Source organism: Meles meles, chromosome X (genome assembly GCF_922984935.1).
Source record: "Meles meles chromosome X, mMelMel3.1 paternal haplotype, whole genome shotgun sequence".
NCBI classification, from domain to species: domain Eukaryota; kingdom Metazoa; phylum Chordata; class Mammalia; order Carnivora; family Mustelidae; genus Meles; species Meles meles.
Window position 1 is genome coordinate 14,082,329 of NC_060087.1, and position 17,730 is coordinate 14,100,058.

At 50.3% G+C, this 17,730-nt stretch overlaps 1 protein-coding gene across 3 annotated transcripts in view; it reads right to left on the reverse strand.

The window, feature by feature from the left end:
• Positions 1-5,259: 5,259 nt before the first annotated feature.
• RAI2 (retinoic acid induced 2) overlaps positions 5,260-17,730 on the reverse strand; it is a 59,545-nt gene continuing 47,074 nt past the window's right edge. For 2 of the 3 annotated variants that reach the window (XM_045994506.1, XM_045994505.1), the window contains exon 2: positions 5,260-7,237. In XM_045994506.1, coding sequence (XP_045850462.1) covers positions 5,621-7,213 — 1,593 coding nt within the window. In that variant the 5' untranslated portion in view covers positions 7,214-7,237 and the 3' untranslated portion in view covers positions 5,260-5,620. The remainder of the gene's footprint in view (positions 7,238-17,730) is intronic. The other variant, XM_045994507.1, reaches the window with a different exon arrangement.

Below are 17,730 nucleotides of genomic sequence, written 5' to 3' on the forward strand. Positions count from 1 at the left end.
AGAACTGACCAAAGATGGGAAGGGACTATTGAGTTCTAGGACGCTTTGCTGGAACCCACAGTTGGTTCCCAATTTCTATCTGGAGTTCTTCTGTTATTTTTTAAAAAGATAGCAGCATAAAGCTTAATAAATGAGATAAAATCCATATACTGTACAATTTAACCATTTAAAGTATACAATTACTTTTGTTTTTTTTTTTAAGTATGGTCACAGGGTTGGACGATCATCACCGCCACAGTCGATTTCACAGTATTTCCATCACCTACCTGGACCTATTGACTCTACAAAGTAGATGGAGAAACTGGGAGAAGAGCAACCAAGGTGACAAAAGGACTACAAAGTTGGAGCTCAGAGAGCAGGAGAGGAGATGGGACTCTTGAGTCCAAGAGAAGGAGGCTGCAGAAAGATCTGGTATTTAAATAGGGAATTGCTAGGAGGAGATTTGGCCTTTGTTTCCATTAAGGACCAACTAAAAAACTAGGCTCGAGCACATCAAGAAGGACTGAGGTAAAACAAGGAAGAAAAACCAGACCCAACTTCCTGGCAACATTTGTAAACTCCTGGGTTATGCTGCCCTTGCAAGTAAGGCTGACGAATGCCATCATGGGTGGGGGCGGGGTTTGAGTAACGGGTCCTTCCAGCTTCATGGTGCCGGTAAAACATGAGGCATCCCTTCAGAACTGGCTGAGTGCCTGCCCCTTCTGTGAGGTGGACTCGGTTTGCTGAACCTGGTTTTCTCGGGAGAAGTTTCCAGAGGGCCCCGTTACATGCTAGATGAGTGATGGCCCTTTGGACGGATGAATGAAGTTTCCAAACGATAGTTTCCCAGTCAGGTCAAGCACGTGGTGATAAGCCAGAAAGTGTGAGTGGGGTACCAGAGACCACAGCTACAGCTCTCTCTTCCTGTCTCTTGATTTAATTCATTCTTCAGAGTTTTTGAGCTCTGGCTGGGGAACTGGTATAGGAAGACAAACCCTGGGAATAAAGCAGTGGTTCTCAACCAGGGGTGACTTTGCTCCCCAGGGGGCTCTTGGCAATGCCTGTGGACATTTTTGTTGTCCCAGCGGGGGTAATGGGGGGCAGGCAGGAGGGATGGCTACTGGCATCTCATAGGAAAGACCAGAGGTGCTGCTAAACATGGTACGGTGCCCAGGACAGCACCCTACAACAGAGAATCATCCAGCCAAAGTGGATGTTTTCCCTGTTTTCAAAGAATTAAGTCTGATCATTGTAGTGTTTCTTAATATGGCTCGAAATGTGACCTAATGCAAATTTCTGCATTTACAAAAACTCTCCAAGTTCCTTATTTGAAACGATTATATATAAAACTGAATTCCCAGTACCATTGGGGACTGAGAGCATGGGGACTGCTGATGTAAAGGGGTTCATCACATTCTTACTAATGGACTGGGTTATCAAACCTTGGACTTAAAAAAATTATTTAGCAGGGGGAGGACCATTTCCAGGTGGCCTGCCATCTTTATCAAGCAGAGTGAGCACTTTTGAGTGTATATCTAGCCTAGTTGGACAGAAGATAACCTACAAGTTGGGTTAATACAGTAAACCTCAAGAGTTCATCTCCTTTAACTTGAACTTTTTCCTCGTTCGTGCAATTTCGGCAGGGCATGGCTACAATCTCACTTTGCTTAGAAATCCCCTGGTCTCATAACGGCTGCAGATGGATTATTTGCAGCACTCATATATGCTACTTACTATAAAATCAACCAATATGTTAATTACAATAAATACCAATTCATTAAAATGGCACCCGTAGGACCTCAAATACACCCTATTTTGTTTCGCTGATGTGGGAGGTCAGTTATTTGACCTGGTGGTAGTGAGCTGTTCTGGAAAATTGCCTTTTTTATTTAATGAGGAGTAAAGTCAGCCAGTATGACCTCTAACGCTTTTTTCCCTGCTGTTAAAGTTTTCAGCTTAGCAGCTTTTGAGTGTGGGTTTTAAAGGCCTGGCATTGCCACCCTTCAGCTTGAAATCGCCCCTTTATAATTGTACCGAGTGCTCTGGGCATTCCAGTTAATTGGAATGGTTTCAAAAATAATCGAAAAAAAATCTGTAATTCAGACTCGTCACTAATTCATACTGGTTTTTGCCCCCAAAGGATCCAAATTCCTGTGGTTCATTGGGCTTCAAACCCAATATTTAAGAATCATTGCAAAGTACATATTTTTTAAGTTGCTGATGCTTAAAAACTGAAAACTGAAAACTCTTCTGAGCCTCAATTTCCTCACTTGTAAAATGGAATCTAAATCCTTTCCTGCTCTATTAATTATGGTATTTATGAAGATAATCGCTGTATTGACATACCCTCTCAGTAATTGGCTACCTTTCCCTCCTTCCATTCCTTCTTACCCTCCTTCCCTCCCTCCCTCCTTCCTTCCATCTATCTCCCCTCCTCCCTCCTTTTGTTTGGAGTTTTCACCCTCGCAGACAAACGGTTTTCATGCTTAAAATATGAGACTTTTGCATTTGAATCTAAACAAATCTTTGACCTCACTTTAGAATTTTCTACTCACTGTCAAGGACTTCCTTGGTTAGGATAGTAACTGTATCGTCTTTAAGTCTCTCATTTTCCATCCAGTTTTTATTTTGCCAGGAGGATAACTACCCCCAAATATGGATCTTTGTGATTTGTTCCAATTTTTTATCATTTCTGAACTGACGCCAGCTGAAGCCATCTTGACAAGTCTGAGCAAATATCAACATTCCTGGGGACTAAACTTATTTCCTAAAAGACTCTGAAAAGCTATTCTTTCGGCTGGTTGGCCCAAATTTCTTTCTTTTTTTTTTTTTTTTTTGAGAAGAAATGAGAAATTAAGTCACGAAAAAGAGTCTGATACAAATCCTGCTGAAACCTGAAAGCAGGTGAGCTGGAGACAGCTGTGAGGGGTGAGTGAGTAAGTGACCGCAGGTCTCTGAATCAAGCAGAAAAACGAAGGGACCTGACTTGGCCAGTGTCCCCCTCCGTGACCCTGGTGGGGGTCACATGCCTCAGGCTAGGAACTGTGGTTCCAGGCTGATAACTCTTACATCAGGTTGTGTGAAAGGCTGTAAACATCCAAGTGGGAAGGCAGCAGGGAACTGAACCACCAGGGAACCCTAGGCTCACACTGGCCACAGCAACAAGCCCTTTGTTCTTCTCATACCCCGGCCTGCGGGCAGCCAAGTGGATTCCAGTTTCCATCACAGGCTGGAAAGGGGGGCAGGCAGAGGGTGTCACTGCCCCCCCCCCCAGCGCTACCCTGAGCCTGGTCACTAGACAACACTCTGCGTAGGCCTCACAGACCTCAGGAGGCAGGCCTCTCCATGCCACAGAGCCTCTCCACAAAGGCCCCCCAGTCATGCCCGAACAGCAGGTCCTGGGGCTGGACGCGGCGAAGGCGGGTGGGAGGCCTATTCCAGGGGGCTGTCCCAGGGCGAGGGGGGAGCCCATGCTGACTGCACACCCCGGTGGGCTGTGGAGCCACACACATAATTTGGGTAAATTCTCACCCAACCAGGGCCGACAGCTGAGGAGAAAGGGGGGCATTTCCAGACACATCAAGGAGGAATTTGTGGCTTGAGGTTTATAATGTAATTACAGGCCGCAAATGCCTTCCTTTCCACCTGTATGTCACTCGGCTTCAAGCACCTGCTCCTTCTATAGGCCAGACTGAGAATTCTGTTCTCTCGAAGCCAGGGGGGCAGCAGCTCCTGCCAGCACGCTGGGAAGACAGGGGCAGCACAAGCGACCGCGGACATGGGGAGAAGAGACATCAGCCAGTCCCTGGGCACATTTGGATCGTCGTTTCTGAGACCAGAACACACAAGCTCAGGAAACGTGGCCAGAAACCCAGCACGGCAATACAAGTGGGGGGAAAGAGCACCCTGTGTGGAGGCCGAAGGGACGGGGTGTAGCCAGGGCCACGAACAGGACCAGTCGAGCCCGGCGAGCAGCATCTATATGCCCCTTACCACCACGGCGCGCTTGGAAAAGTCAAGTTTAAGAGCACGGGAAAAGAGCAGGAAAAACAAAATCCATTCTGGGGGTAGAGCCCAGGACCCGCTGAAACGGTAACCCTATCCACGGCGAGCCTGGTAATAAAAGAACAGTCTCGCAACTGCTTTTCCTCCTGTTGGTGTTCGCAGTAACAGCTGGATACATGCTAATTGCAAAGACGTGCAAGAAAGAGCTCTAAGTTTAAAAGCAGGCGCGCCGTAAGCCATCTCTCGCCAGCACGGCTTCAGACCCAAGTGTGATGTGGCACCTAGCAGGTCTATTTTCTATTTCCAGCGCACACTCATGGTTCCTGATTTGAGTGGGATGCTCTGTGCAGTCACCGAAAAGCAGCGTGCTGGTCCCTTCTTCCAGCGCCTCGCTTCCGCACAATGAGAAATGGCTCAGACAGGGGTATCTGGCCTAGTCACCACTGACATGTGGGCCGGATCACCTGCTGTGGTCAGGGGAGGGGGAGTGGGCGGGGGGGGGTCCCGTGCCTGCGGGATGTTTAGCCACGTCCCAGGTCTCTACCCACCAGATGCCGGTAGCATCCCACCCCCGCCAGCTGTGACAACCAAAAGTGTCTCCGGGCTTTGCCGGATGTTCCTCGGGGAGGCACCATCTCCCCAGTTGAAAACCACTGGGCTGTACACTAACAAGGGGCGCCTCTCTCTTCCCTTCCGGACCCCACTCCCGAGTGTCTCTGCCTCAGGCCAGGAACATTTCTGGGCCATCTCCTGATCCACCAGCAAAGGACTTACCTCTCATTCTGAGTGGTCTTCAGTAATACCTTCGACTTGCAAGACTTTCAGTCATTCAGAACAATGCTCTTACTGCCTTTGAAAAGAAGGTCCTTTCCAGCTCAATTCTGGGAGGGGGTGGGGAGGAAGCAGGCAAATTTTCCCTTCAGACACATTTGTCTGCTTTAGTCTACAGAAGGCTCAGACACAGAATGCTCCACACCCAGGGCCCGCGTGAACTTGAAGGGACCCAGGCTGCTCGAAACTCACCTCCCCGCCCCTTCTCTGTGCCACATTTTTACAAACGAAGTAACCAAGGTTCTGAGGGGGAAGTGACTTGCCCATTTATGGGGGCACAGGCCAGTATAATTCTTCTCTGCCTGACACGCCCGAAGAGCTCAGGTCTCAAAGCACAGAGAACTTGTCGTGCTTTATGAGCAACGTGCTTCATGAGCCAAACCACACCAGTTAAGGAATGCAAATTTTAAAAAAATGATAGAATGCTGCAACCAATTAGTGCAAACAAACATTTATTGTGAAATAGTCATCCTACCCTTTATCAGGTATTACATCATCAAAGCACTTTGTGGCAATGAAAATAGCTTTTTTAAACCCCTCTGATTCACCCAATATTCCATTAAAGCTGCAAAAAATGTGCAATCTGCTTGAAAAATAGGTTGCTCTTATTTACTCATTTGTGAAAAGTCAAAAATTAAAAAAGAAAACGATACTAGCTTACAGGGCCTCTAGAGTCAACTTGCTTTCCCGCTTCCCAACTACTCCCCCAAATAATTAACAAAGATAATTTGTTTTAAAGGCCTTTCTATAAAACCAATGCACCTTTCCCCATATTATAATCATAAAAATTTTAAAAAGCCATTATTTACTTTCTTGGAAAAAAGGTGGCCAGCCGTTGTTTTTTGATGGGGAGCATGTGTATTTCCTGGGAGTTCACTTTCTTTAACTTTATGCTCCGGTTTTTGACGGGTTTCCGGAGGGGCTCGGTGCTTCCCATGGGCTCTTCCCCTTGGCTGTTGATGTCATAGCCCTGAAGCACCGAGTCTTCTCTTTTGAAGGAGAAGTTCTTGGTGGACACGCCGGAGAGGCCTTTGATCTTGCCGCAGAAGATGGCAGGAACCGCGTCTTCCACCGAGACGATCACCTTGGCCGCCTGGGACTCGCTCACCATCTCGATGTGATTTTCAGCCTTGACCTCGCTGCCGGCTTGGCTGGGCTGGCTGGGCAGCTGGGTGGGGTGGCTGCCGCCCACGTGGCTATCCATCACAGCCGAGGCCCCCAGGGCCGTGGCGGGGGCAAAGGACACTTCCGCGCCACCAGGAAGTTTCTCCATCGCGCCGCCGTCACCCGGGCTGCCTGCGGACCCGCTGCTGTCATACAGTGTCTCAGCGGGAGGCTCGGCTTTCCGCTGCGCTGCCAGCGACAGGTCTAGGGCCGCGTCTTCCTGGCAGACGGGGGAACTGACTTCGCCGGCCTTAAGCCAGGGCACCGACTTCATGGACAGGTCCAGGGCCTCGTTGTCGCTCCCCATCTTGATGACCGTGCGGCGGCTGAGCTGGAAGTACTCGCTCGGCTGCAGGATATCGAAGGGCTTCCGCTCCTCCTTCTCCAGAGGGGGCTGGGCGCCTTTGAAGGGGTGCACGCCAAAGGAAGGCGCTGGCTTGGAGCAAGCGGAGCCGAGCTTGGATTCGGGACTCTGGGGCACCGGGATGGGGATGGGGATGGGCACCGGCACGGGCAACGGGACGATCACGGGGTAGGGCACCAAGAGGGTGGCTGGAGGGACCAGCGGGGACAGCGGGGAGTTGAAGGCCTGGGGGGGCACAGGGGCATATCCAGGAGGCGGCTGGCAGGGTGGGGGGCCGAGCGCACCCTGAGAAGGGAACAGATTCTGGAGCACGGCTTCGAACGGCAAGGTGGGCTCCTGCGGCTGGTTGGGGATGCGCAGGTCCAGGAGCTGGGGCTGCGCCTCAGGGTCCTCGGCTCCCTGGAACAGGTTGTTGTGGATGGCACCAGAGGAGCACGGGGCCTCCTGCGGCAGGACCAGAGGGGAGTTGAGGTGCTGGAAGACGTGCTGCTCCAGCACCACGGGCAGCTGCACGGGGCCCTGCGCGGTCATGACATAGGCGGCATTGCCGCTAGGCTGGAGCTCGGGCGCGGAGCTTCCCTCCACCTGCATGTGAATGGGCATCACCACTGGGCTCTCCCCGAGGCACAGGGGCTGCAGCACGGTGGCTGCCACCTTCAGAGCCATGCCGCTCTGGGACTCGGCCGGGGGGTTCAGGATGGACGGGGCCGGCACGGTCACCAGGGCCTTCTTTACCAGGTCAGTGGAGTTGATGTTCCAGGCCTCGGTGGTGATGAGCTGGGCCATGCCATTCTCCAGTCTGTTACCGGCCAAGGCGGGAGTGGACTCAGTCATGTCCACGGAGAGGTTCTGGGACCGCAGATCGTCCATCACTCGGCTCTGATGCCACCGGGCCTGCAACACAGAACGCGCCACGTGAGTCTTCAGTCGGAGGCTATTTCGAACGGCCTGAAGTGCTCCCTGTCCGCAGCTCTGAGAAGTTCCCGCATCTCAGTGAACCGAGGAGCACACCCATCTCTCTATGTACACATACGCGTTACAGATATTAACCGCTACACACAAACACACCCACGTGATCAGCTGTGCACGCAGAGGCCCAATTTAACAGACGATTAAGCTATAAACACAGATGATGTAAGGACTAAACAGCCACGAGAGGTTAAACAGAGTGTTTTGAAGCCTAATACTCAGTTTATAGGGTTAACTTTCGCCAGACACCAAGTTTCAGTCCACACTGCTGTACTGAGCGGTTAGGGTATGTGGACGTTTGACCTGTTTGGATTCAAACGGGCGGCAAAGACTGACTTGACTTCGAGAACAAAATAAAATCCTGTCACATTACAACATTCTTTTTTTTTTTTTTTTTTTTTTTTTAAACTAACATATAACGTGTTCTTGGTTTCAGAAGTACAGGTCTGTGATTTGTCGGTCTTACAGAACACGCAGTGCTCCTTACATCACAAGCCTTCCTTAACGTCCATCATTAGAACATTCGAAGAAACGGAAAAGGGCCATCCTAGGTATGGAAAACAGTGTAAGAACTCTTTGTAGTAATAATTCTCCCCAAATTGGCTTGGTGAGAAGAGCAGCGGCACATCGCCAAAGGGTCCTCACAGCTGCCTCATGGACTCTCTCTGACAGACGCCATCCCTTTTCCTCCTCATCACAGGAAAATCCTCTCCACAGAGCTGGGCCGACATGAGAAAATTGCATGACTGCTCACTGGGCCCAGGGTTGCTTCCCTTAATCGGCTCATCTGTGCGACCTGTGACCTCTCCTAACTTCCGCTGTCATGAGGGGATGTTACTGATTGTAGGGCTGGAGACATAGAAGACTTGGAAACAAACATCCTCGAAGGTGAGCTACTCTTTGCCGATCTCTTCGGCACCTCTGGCCACTTCCTGAGAGGCCGAAGGAACCCAATGCGGGTGCTTCCTGGAGGAAGCTGGGCTGCCACTGCGGGATGGCTCTCCATGGAAACGCGTCCATATTTAGCCTTGTTGCCATGGAGAAGGCAGGCACCATGTCTAACTCAGGGATCTGCACAGCCCTGGAGTCTGGTAGGGCTTGATAGTAATTCAATAATCCTCAGGCTCGCCAGGCAGGCATTGAGGAACTTTGATTCTTGGCCTCACCTGTTGGAGCTGTCTAGACTTTAGTCCCGGAGTCACCTCACGTCCTCTCCTCACCCCCAAATTACCAACACATCTGCCCCAACAAGGAGGAGAGGCAGCCCAGGAGGCCATGGGAGTAGGAATAAACACACGAGGTCCCGCTTACGGGAAGGCAGCTCTAACCAACAAACAAAGGTGTGATATTTCCAGGTAATCAAAATGCATCAAATGCATAGAACAAGCAGTTTCTCTGAAGGAGGAGGATGGGAGGGCGAGGGGTGGTACAGGGTTACACTGTGGGGCCTCTGAGGGGGGGCTCCAGAGCCCGACTCCCTAGAACCAGGGTGTCCTCCGAAAACCAGGAGGTGACCCAGCATGCAGGCCAATAATTCCTTTAGGGCAGAGTAGGGAGGCAGCCCATCCCTGGGAAGCTGAGACGACTTCCCTAACTGAAGGGCCTGCTTTTTCCCGAGGGGAATCCTCCCTGATTTAGCCCACCAAACATCGTACCCCCAAGACACCGTCGGTTCCCTCCTTCGGTTCCCTCCTTCCTGAAGGCACACGTGCCTTCACGCACTCATTCGATTAATGAATTGGAGTTGCCTTGACGGCCATCAGAAGCCACTGCGGTGGCTGGCCATGGGCGTCTTCTCTTACTGTTGCTGTCTGGGCATTTGCTATGGCGATGAGCCAGGCCTCTGCCAAGAATGCTGAGCACTTTCCGTGCATTCCTTCACTTCATCCTCAGAAAACCCTATGAGAGGGGTCCTATGATTATGCCCATTTTACCGATGAGAAAATGGATCCCCTAGGAATATTAGATGATAGGATAAGGGACGCTGAGGCTGGGATTAGAGTTCAGGGCTAATCCCAGGCTTCTTCTCCCAGTGGGAGCTGTGAGGGTCACGCTCCTTCATGCATTTGGTTTCCTGGCAGGAAGAGTCCTCTACAGCCTTCCCTTCAACACTGAGCACCTGCGCCCGCACAGCCGTGTAAAAGAGAGCACTCGAGTGTAAGATTTTCTCAAAGTGGTGGCCAGGTCCTTTCCAGAAAACCACAGCACTATTTGCTTATTCTCTTTGGTCCACCAGGGCGCTCCTCTGTCCCTCTCACCAGGCAAGGAGCTGAAGGGTCATCAGAGTCCCTATCTTCGGGGAAGACAGCCCAAAGCCCTATTACTGGAGGGCAAGAAGGTTGGCGTCCCCTATGCCTCAGCCTTCCTGAGACAGCTGTCTCATGAGTTACAGGGAGGCCCTCGGGTCGGCGGCGGACTCAAGTCTGTGGGAGCGGGGCTGGGGCAAAGGGGAGAGGAGGCACGGGCCCAATCCCGCTTTCACGTCCTCCCACACCACAGCTTTGGACCCGCTTGACTACTCAGCCCTAGTGGGCCCTGTGAGCACTCCGAGTCCCTTCCCTCTAGCGGCACTGGCCTGCTGAGTTGAGGCTTGCCTTTGGCTACAACTGGCAGAGGAACAAGTAGCCCTGCCTTCCCCGTGCACCCTCCTGTCTTCCAGGAAGTTTCTCCCTCCCGTGTTGTTCATCCGTCCCGCTGGGAGCCCCGAGTGACCCCCGTGCGAGCACCGAGGGGGATGCTGCTACCAGAGCCGGGGCAGGAGGCCCTAGTGATGCTCTGTGAAGACCACCCAGCTCATGAGAGGAGGGTTCAAAGGGCAGGTCTCTGTGCCGCCAGGCCTCAGGATGAGTGAGAAGCAAGCTGGCAAGAGAGAAGGCGTCCTCCCTGCTGATGAGCAGGGGGAGGCTGGTGTACTAGAGACCTCTTCAAATTGAAAGCAATCACAGAAGCCACCAACCAACCCTCAAGTGGACAGGCAGGAGTTCTTCAGAGGTGACAGCGAACACTTTGTTCAGGTTTTTTCCACACATCTTTTGCAGATGGGTTTAAATGAGGTCATCCATCTGTCTCTGTCTTGTCTACGCCCATCATGATCCGGGTGTGGGGGGAGGTCTGTAAACGCAGCGTTGCTGGATGGGAAGTGGGCAGCTTGGATGTGCGGGTCACTCTCAGGCTCTTGGCCGTGGGTCAGCTGCTGGCGCTGGAGAATTGGGGTCCACCCCAGTACGGGCCACATGCCCCCTAGATGGAGACTCTGGGGAAAAGTCTCAGGGCCCAGGGCAAATGAGGAGGTGAGGAGAGGCTGTCTGGGGCAGCAGTTAGGCTCAGAGAGCTGTGGGGGGGGGCATCACAGAATTGTCATCTGGACCCCTCATCTAGCTATCACCAAGATCTAAGTATACCCAGCCAATGCCTGCTCATTCATCAGACTTTGGGGTGATCTCTCCCCCACCTCACAGAGGTCCTACAGCACCCCAACTTGCCCTTGTATGGTCCTGAGTGTCCCCCCACCCCCACCCCACACTGGGATTGCCTAGTTACTCGTTTCTTCAGGAGCGAAGGACCGCCTCATCTTTCTCTGTCTGGTGAATAGTAGGGGCCCACGAATGAGCAGGACTTCCCAAGTCTGACTTCTCTCGCCCAACCTCTGCTTGCCGGCTCACCATGTACATGATCATGGCATGTCAAGGCTCGCCAGGGTGGTCAAGCTCCTGTCTCCATCCTCTTCCTGACTCTTTTCACAGATGAGGAAACTGTGACCCAGAAAGTCTGACCCAAACTTGCCCAAGACCAGTTATTACAAAAGTCACCATGTTCTTGCTGTGAGAAAAGTGGAGGGTCAGGCCCCAGTGGGACCATAGAGGGTAACGCGACAGCCAGGACCCTTTGCCAGCCATCGGCATGAGGAGGAGTCCACCCCAGGTTCCTGTGTTTCTCTGGTACTCCCAGGAAAAGTAAAGTGAAGTGAAGTTGGCTGTGTGCTTCTTTCCTTCTATGGAGGTACATTCAGGAGGAAGCCGACCTGGGGCCTAACTCCCGAGCAGTCACTTAGGGACTCGGCCCACATCTGGCACCCACCAGGTGCCGCTGCAAGCCATGCCTGCCTCTCGGGCCTCCTGCTTCCAGACGGTTGCCCTGGCGTCACTCTGTGGGCCTCCTTACAGACCGACATTTATATAATGAGGATTTGTTTACAGCTTAATTTATTTTTTTAAGATTTGTTTTATTTGTTTATTTAACAGACAGAGATCACAAGTAGGCAGAGAGGCAGGCAGAGAGAGAGGAGGAAGCAGGCTCCCCACTGAGTAGAGAGCCTGATGCGGGGCTCGATCCCAGGACCCTGAGATCATGAGCTGAGTCGAAGGCAGAAGCTTAACTCACTGAGCCACCCAGGTGCCCCTGCTTATGGATTAATTTAAAAAGCAAAAACACTTGAACACTCAGATTATTTAGACTAGTCTCTAGGTCCTAAAGTCCTTCTAATTTCCTCATCATGGGCATTTATCACTAAGTCAGTCTCTCTCTCTCTCTCTCTCTCTCTCTCACACACACACACACACACACACTCCCAGAGAGCTCAGTCCCCTCACCCCAATGCTCTCTGCCACATCCCAAATGATGCCATGGGGCCCCCTGAAGAGCCTGCAACTCAAAGTGAAGGAACTTCAAAATGTGGTTGTGAACTCCACACTGACCCAACACAGAGTCCTCAAGACCAGTTTGGGTACAGTCTGGTTTCTGAGTAGGGGATTTGGAAAAGGCAGTCCCTCTCAGAGGTCCAGATCATCTTCTAGGGAGGGACTTAATTTTATTTTGTGAATTTAGAACATTTTCAGCACAGTCAACTGCCAAGATGATCACAAGGCTCTGGTCTGCGGAGCTCAGTGCCCCTCAGCAAACACTTTATAGCTGGTACCTGGGCATGAGGAGCAGAGGTTATTCAACACAGCAAAGTGACTCAAGCCAGGGACTACTGTGTGAGGTGACTGGAAGGCAAGCCCAGCCTCAGGGGAAGTGACCTTAGTGACCCCGGGCTTTGCTGGCCCTACTTCTCAGTATGCCCTCTTTAGCCCCAAGAACAGGCAGATGCTCTCCTCTTCCACTGAAATTAGCCTCATCTAGGTTTTTCTATCAAGATCAATTTCTTCCTCTAAAACATTCGTTTAAAGAATATATCTTGATAATTCTCTTAAGATGCATGTTTTCCCACTGCAAAATATTGACAGCTTTGATTTTTATGGAGCTTGTAGGCAGCTATCAATTATTTCATGTCAAACCTGAATCGTCTACATCCTCCCTGCTCAAAAGTGGGGTCCTTAAGGCAGCTGCAGCAGTATCTCCTGGGAGCTTGCTAAAAAATGCAGGCTCTTGGGCCCCACCTCGGACCTCCGGAATCAGAATCTGCACCTTGACAGGCTCCCCCCGGGCAGGTTTGAGGACCTCATGTTAAAGTCTGACAAGTTCAGGCTTAGCGCTGCTTCACAAACTCGGCTGCACATTAGAGTCGCTTGGGAGCTTTTAAAAACTACTGATGTCTGGGTCCCTCCCCTCCTCCCCCAGACTCTGATTTAATTAGTCCGGGGCACAACTGGGGCATTGGGGTTTTAAAAAAATTCCCTAGGTGATTCTAACATGCAGTCAGGTTGGGAACTCTTAATCCAGAGGCCAGAAGACGAGGCAGCTGTTGGCCAATCTTCTTAGTGATGGATCTGGCTTTGTGCTTCACAGAAAAAAAAAAAAAACCTAAAGCCATCAACCCAAGCTCACTCAACTTCTTCCCAGCTCTCACAGTGTCCCCCAAGTTCCCCTCCCCCTGGGAAAATGTGGCACATCTCTGCCTCTTGCAAGGCTGACTTCGCAGAGACCTCTGCTAAATACCCTGCCCTACCAAGCATTCTCCATTCTGAATCTATTTTCTCCTTTCCATCCAGTACTTCAAGTACACCCCCAGTGACTGACTTAATTCCGTGTAAAAATCACCCACCACTTACTAGGAATTACAGGAGCAATGCGTAATTTTCGTCTTTCATACAACGTGGATATGGTTTCACCATTCAGGACCTGATATGCACTAAGTATCTAAGAAGTAATTCCAGCTCGGTAAAAAATGGTTTTGCTCTCCCCATAGGGTGTAATAATTGTTAGTTACTTGCCCCAGTGATTCAATTTTCTGAGCTTTAAACACCAGCACAGAGCCAATCTATTGGTGCTGTGAACATAATTACCACGTGAATGTGCTCTCAAATTAGTGAAAATACAGAGAATACACAAAATAGTCACCCACCTTAGAGCTGACTACCTTTTATATCCAGAGACCCACACGGCTGTCCAGAAGAAATATGACCACCCAGGTGAGCTTTGGAAATGCGTTCCCCGACATGAGGCTTCATTTATGGAAACAGTGGTGGCCTCAGGGTTCAGGACTGAGTCTCCCCTTCAGTTAGATGGGCAGTGGCTCTGGGCAGCTCTGCAGAGCACAGCCTGTAAATCTCAGCTCTGATGTGCTGCTGCGTAAAAAATGGTTCTGCTCTCCCCACAGGGAAAAGCATGGTGGAGGTGGGCAAGCAGGGCCCTGAGTGCCGTTGACACCAGGGGACTCTGAGGTCTTCCTGGGAGTGAGGTAAGGTCACCATAAAACTCATTTATGTTCATTTTGCCATCTCACCCTTTTTATTCCCATTTTTCTATTTTATAGCATATGTAATAAATCAATATAGGAAGACATATAACTGTGTGTGTGTGTGTGTGTGTGTGTGTGTGTGTTGGGAAAGTGTGCAGTTTTTTCTGATAGGAGTTTAAGAATGAAAATGTTGCAACTCAGCAGGACAGATAATGACGTTCTCAAGGCCCAGCAAAATGTCCGGGTCCCCCTTGCCTGAACAAGTCTTGGGGTCACCGGCCCAGTTCATCTCTCCATTTTGCTACACAGGAAGCTGAGGTTCAGAGGTGTAGAGGGCACCTACTCCCAGGGCTCTGCTCCTCCAAAGGCACAGCCATTCGCCCACTGCTTCGGTTTCAAAGTCCACTTGAGTCGAAGGGGTCCCTAGTGACCTCTCCAACGCAACCAGCACTGAACACCAAAGTCTGCGGGATGGTCTGATTCAACCATCAAAATGTCAACTATAGTTTGAAGGAGCTAGATTCAAAAAGATGAAGTAAGCTCCTGAGACCATGATACCTAGTAGTCAAGTGACTGAAACAGAAGAGATGAGATTCAAGACACAGAAACTCAAGGGTGCCTGGGTGGCTCCTTAATCATCTGCCTTCAGCCCAGGTCATGATCCCAGGGTCCTGGGATCAAGCCCCGAGTCAGGCTCCCCGCTCAGCGGGGAGCCTGCTTCTCCCTCTCCCTCTGCAGCTCCCCCTGCTTGTGCTTTCTCTCTGCCAAATAAATAAAATCTTAAAAAAAAAAGACACACACACACACACACACACACACACACACACACCCCACACATGAGATTTTCATGACTGTGGGAAACTCATTTTATGTCCCTGGGACTCAGTTTCCTCTTTTATGACATGGGTTACTGACCTGCTCTCATTGTGGGTAGGACGTTAACTCAGACCTCCCTCAAGTGAGTGGTGCCTGATGGGAAGGAGTCAAACTTAGCCTTCTGGGAATTGCTACAGGGCCAAGAAACATGGGGAAGTGTGAAGGAGAATTGGAGAAGGGAAGTGCACGAAGGGTAGGTTTTCTGGGGCCACTCCCAGGACCACTGAGAAGACTCACTCCCCTGAACTCATGACCCTGAGACCATGACCTGAGCCAGAATCAAGATTCGGACACTTATTCTGCACAGCAAAGGAAACAGTCAACAAAACAAAGAGGCAACCCACAGAATGGGAGATATCTGCAAATGACACTACAGACAAAGGGCTGATATCCAAGATCTATAAAGAACCTCTCAAACTCAACACCCAAACAGCAAGCAAGTCAAAAAATGAGTAGAAGACATGAACTGACACTTCTCCAAAGAAGACATACAAATGGCTAACAGACACATGAAAAAACATTCACCATCATTAGCCATCAGGGAAATTCAAATCAAAACCATATTGAGATACCACCTTACACCAGTTAGAATGGCCAAAATTAACAAGACAGGAAACAACATGTGTTGGAGAGGATGTGGAGAAAGGGGAACCCTCTTACACTGTGGGTGGGAATGCAAGTTGGTGTAGCTGCTTTGGAAAACAGTGTGGAGGTTCCTCAAAAAATTAAAAATAGAGCTACCCTATGACTCAGCAATTGTACACTGGGCATTTATTCCCAAAGATACAGATGTAGTGAAAATAAGGGCCACATGCACCCCAATGCTCATAGTAGCAATGTCCACAATAGCCAAACCGTGAAAGGGACCAAGATGCCCTTCATCTGATGAATGGATAAAGAAGATGTGGTCCATATACACAATGGAATATTACTCAGCCATCAGAAAGGATGAATCCCCAGCTTTTGCATCAACATGGATGGGACTGGAGGAGGTTATGCTCAGTGAAATAAGTCAAGCAGAGAAAGTCAATTATCATATGGTTTCACTTACTTGTGGAACATAAGGAATAGCATGGAGGATATTAGGAGAAGGAAAGGAAAAAAATGAAGGGAGGAGAAATTGGAGCGGGAGACAAACCATGAGAGACTACGGACTCCGGGAAACAAACAGGTTTTTGGAAGGGAGGGGGTGGGGAGATGGTTAGCCTGGTGATGGGTATTAAGGAGGGCATGGATTGCATGGAGCACCGGGTGTTATATGCAAACAATGACTCATGGAACACGACATCAAAAACTAATCATGTGCTGTATGGTGACTAACATAATAATAATAAAAGAATCGGACGCTTAACCAACTGAGCCACCCAGGTGCCCCTCCAGGTCATCTTTAAACCAGGCCAGGGAAGAAGTGAAGGCTGAAGGGAAGGGAGAAGGTACAAAGTTTTGTTTTGTTTTTGTTTTTTTGGCTTCAGTCAGAGTACACTTTGTCTCTCTTGGGACTCAACTGCCCATCATCAGGCAGCGTCTGTGGGCTGAAGACACAGCGCTGGCAGAGAACCTACCCAGGACCAAGCACACCTACTCTGTGGTCTCTGCAGGGTCTCAGGTTAAGGCTGGGCCTCGCCAGGTAAACAGTCGGTTGAATATGAGAAATATTAAAACTGGGCAAATCTGAAGATTACAGGGAAAATGTCACGACTAGAGCCAACAGCTCAGAGGCCCAGAGGCGGTTTTCTGTTGATGGCCTTTGCTGGGTTGCAGTAGAGCACGGGAGGGACCTGGGAGACTGGCTGGGGAGGGCATCATGGGGTTGCCCGGCCTCCTTTCTTGCCCAGGTGGAGAGTGTCAGATGTCTTTGTATCTGTGATCTCATTTCATACTCCCAACTACCTCTAGCCTGCTCACAAGGACCGATGGCGGCCCTTGGGCCACACAGGACTGGGTGAGGGCTAGAATAGGAACTAAGTGCCCCTTCATTCCTGTCTTCATTCTTTCAAAAACTATCTGAGCACCTACTGTGTGCCAGACAAGTTTTCCTACTCCTCTGCCCTGGTACTGTTTCGTCCATAGGCGTGTTGCCTTCTGTTGTGGCTCAATCCCCGAAGGATTAAGCAACCCATGTCCCCTCAGGGTTATCTGCTTCCAGCGGGGCTCCTTCAAGGCCCCTGTTTCCCGTAGAGGTAAAGCAGTCAGTCTCATTAGAAGAACACCAGTCCCAAGACAGCACGGGAAGAGATGTTAAGGCAAGGACCTCTCTAAAGTACAGAAGAAATGCTTAATTGTCCAGAAACTATAAGACAAGAAGCACCCCCTTCAAGTGTTGGTGAACCCCGGCATCCCAGGGAGAGAAACTGTGAAGAACTGCTGTTGGGGCGGGGGACACTCACCTAGACAGTGGGCGGGGAAAGTCAGGGAGTGTCTGGCCCTGCACTTGGTCAAGGTCACCCACCCTTCAGCTGGACACCCCAAACACCCTCAGGTGCTGGAGTCTGAGTGGCCACCTTGTGCGGGAGCGCAGGTCTCATCCAAGGTCTCAGTCCAGTGTCTGTCATCTTCAAAAGCTATGATGTTTGGAGAGATATTTTTTTTTTTTTGGTTTTGTTTTGTTTTTGCAATAAAGAAACCTCTTCGCTATGGAACAAAGAGGGGGGTGAACCTGCCTCTGGAAGAGAAAATACTTCTAATTAGATTGAGATACAAAGGTTAAATTTTTGTTCTGGGAAAAGGACTGTTTATAATCCCGTGTCATTAGCCGGACATTTTCCAGAGACTAGCGTGCCAGAAATAGACCCTTTGAGGGGTCACTGGAAGAAAGGGGTGTAGACTTGTGAAGTCAAAGGACTGGAGTTTGGACTTTCCCTTCTAATGCACGTGAGCCCCTCACCACGTACCGGCATAGAAGCTGTATCTGTCTCACCCGGGG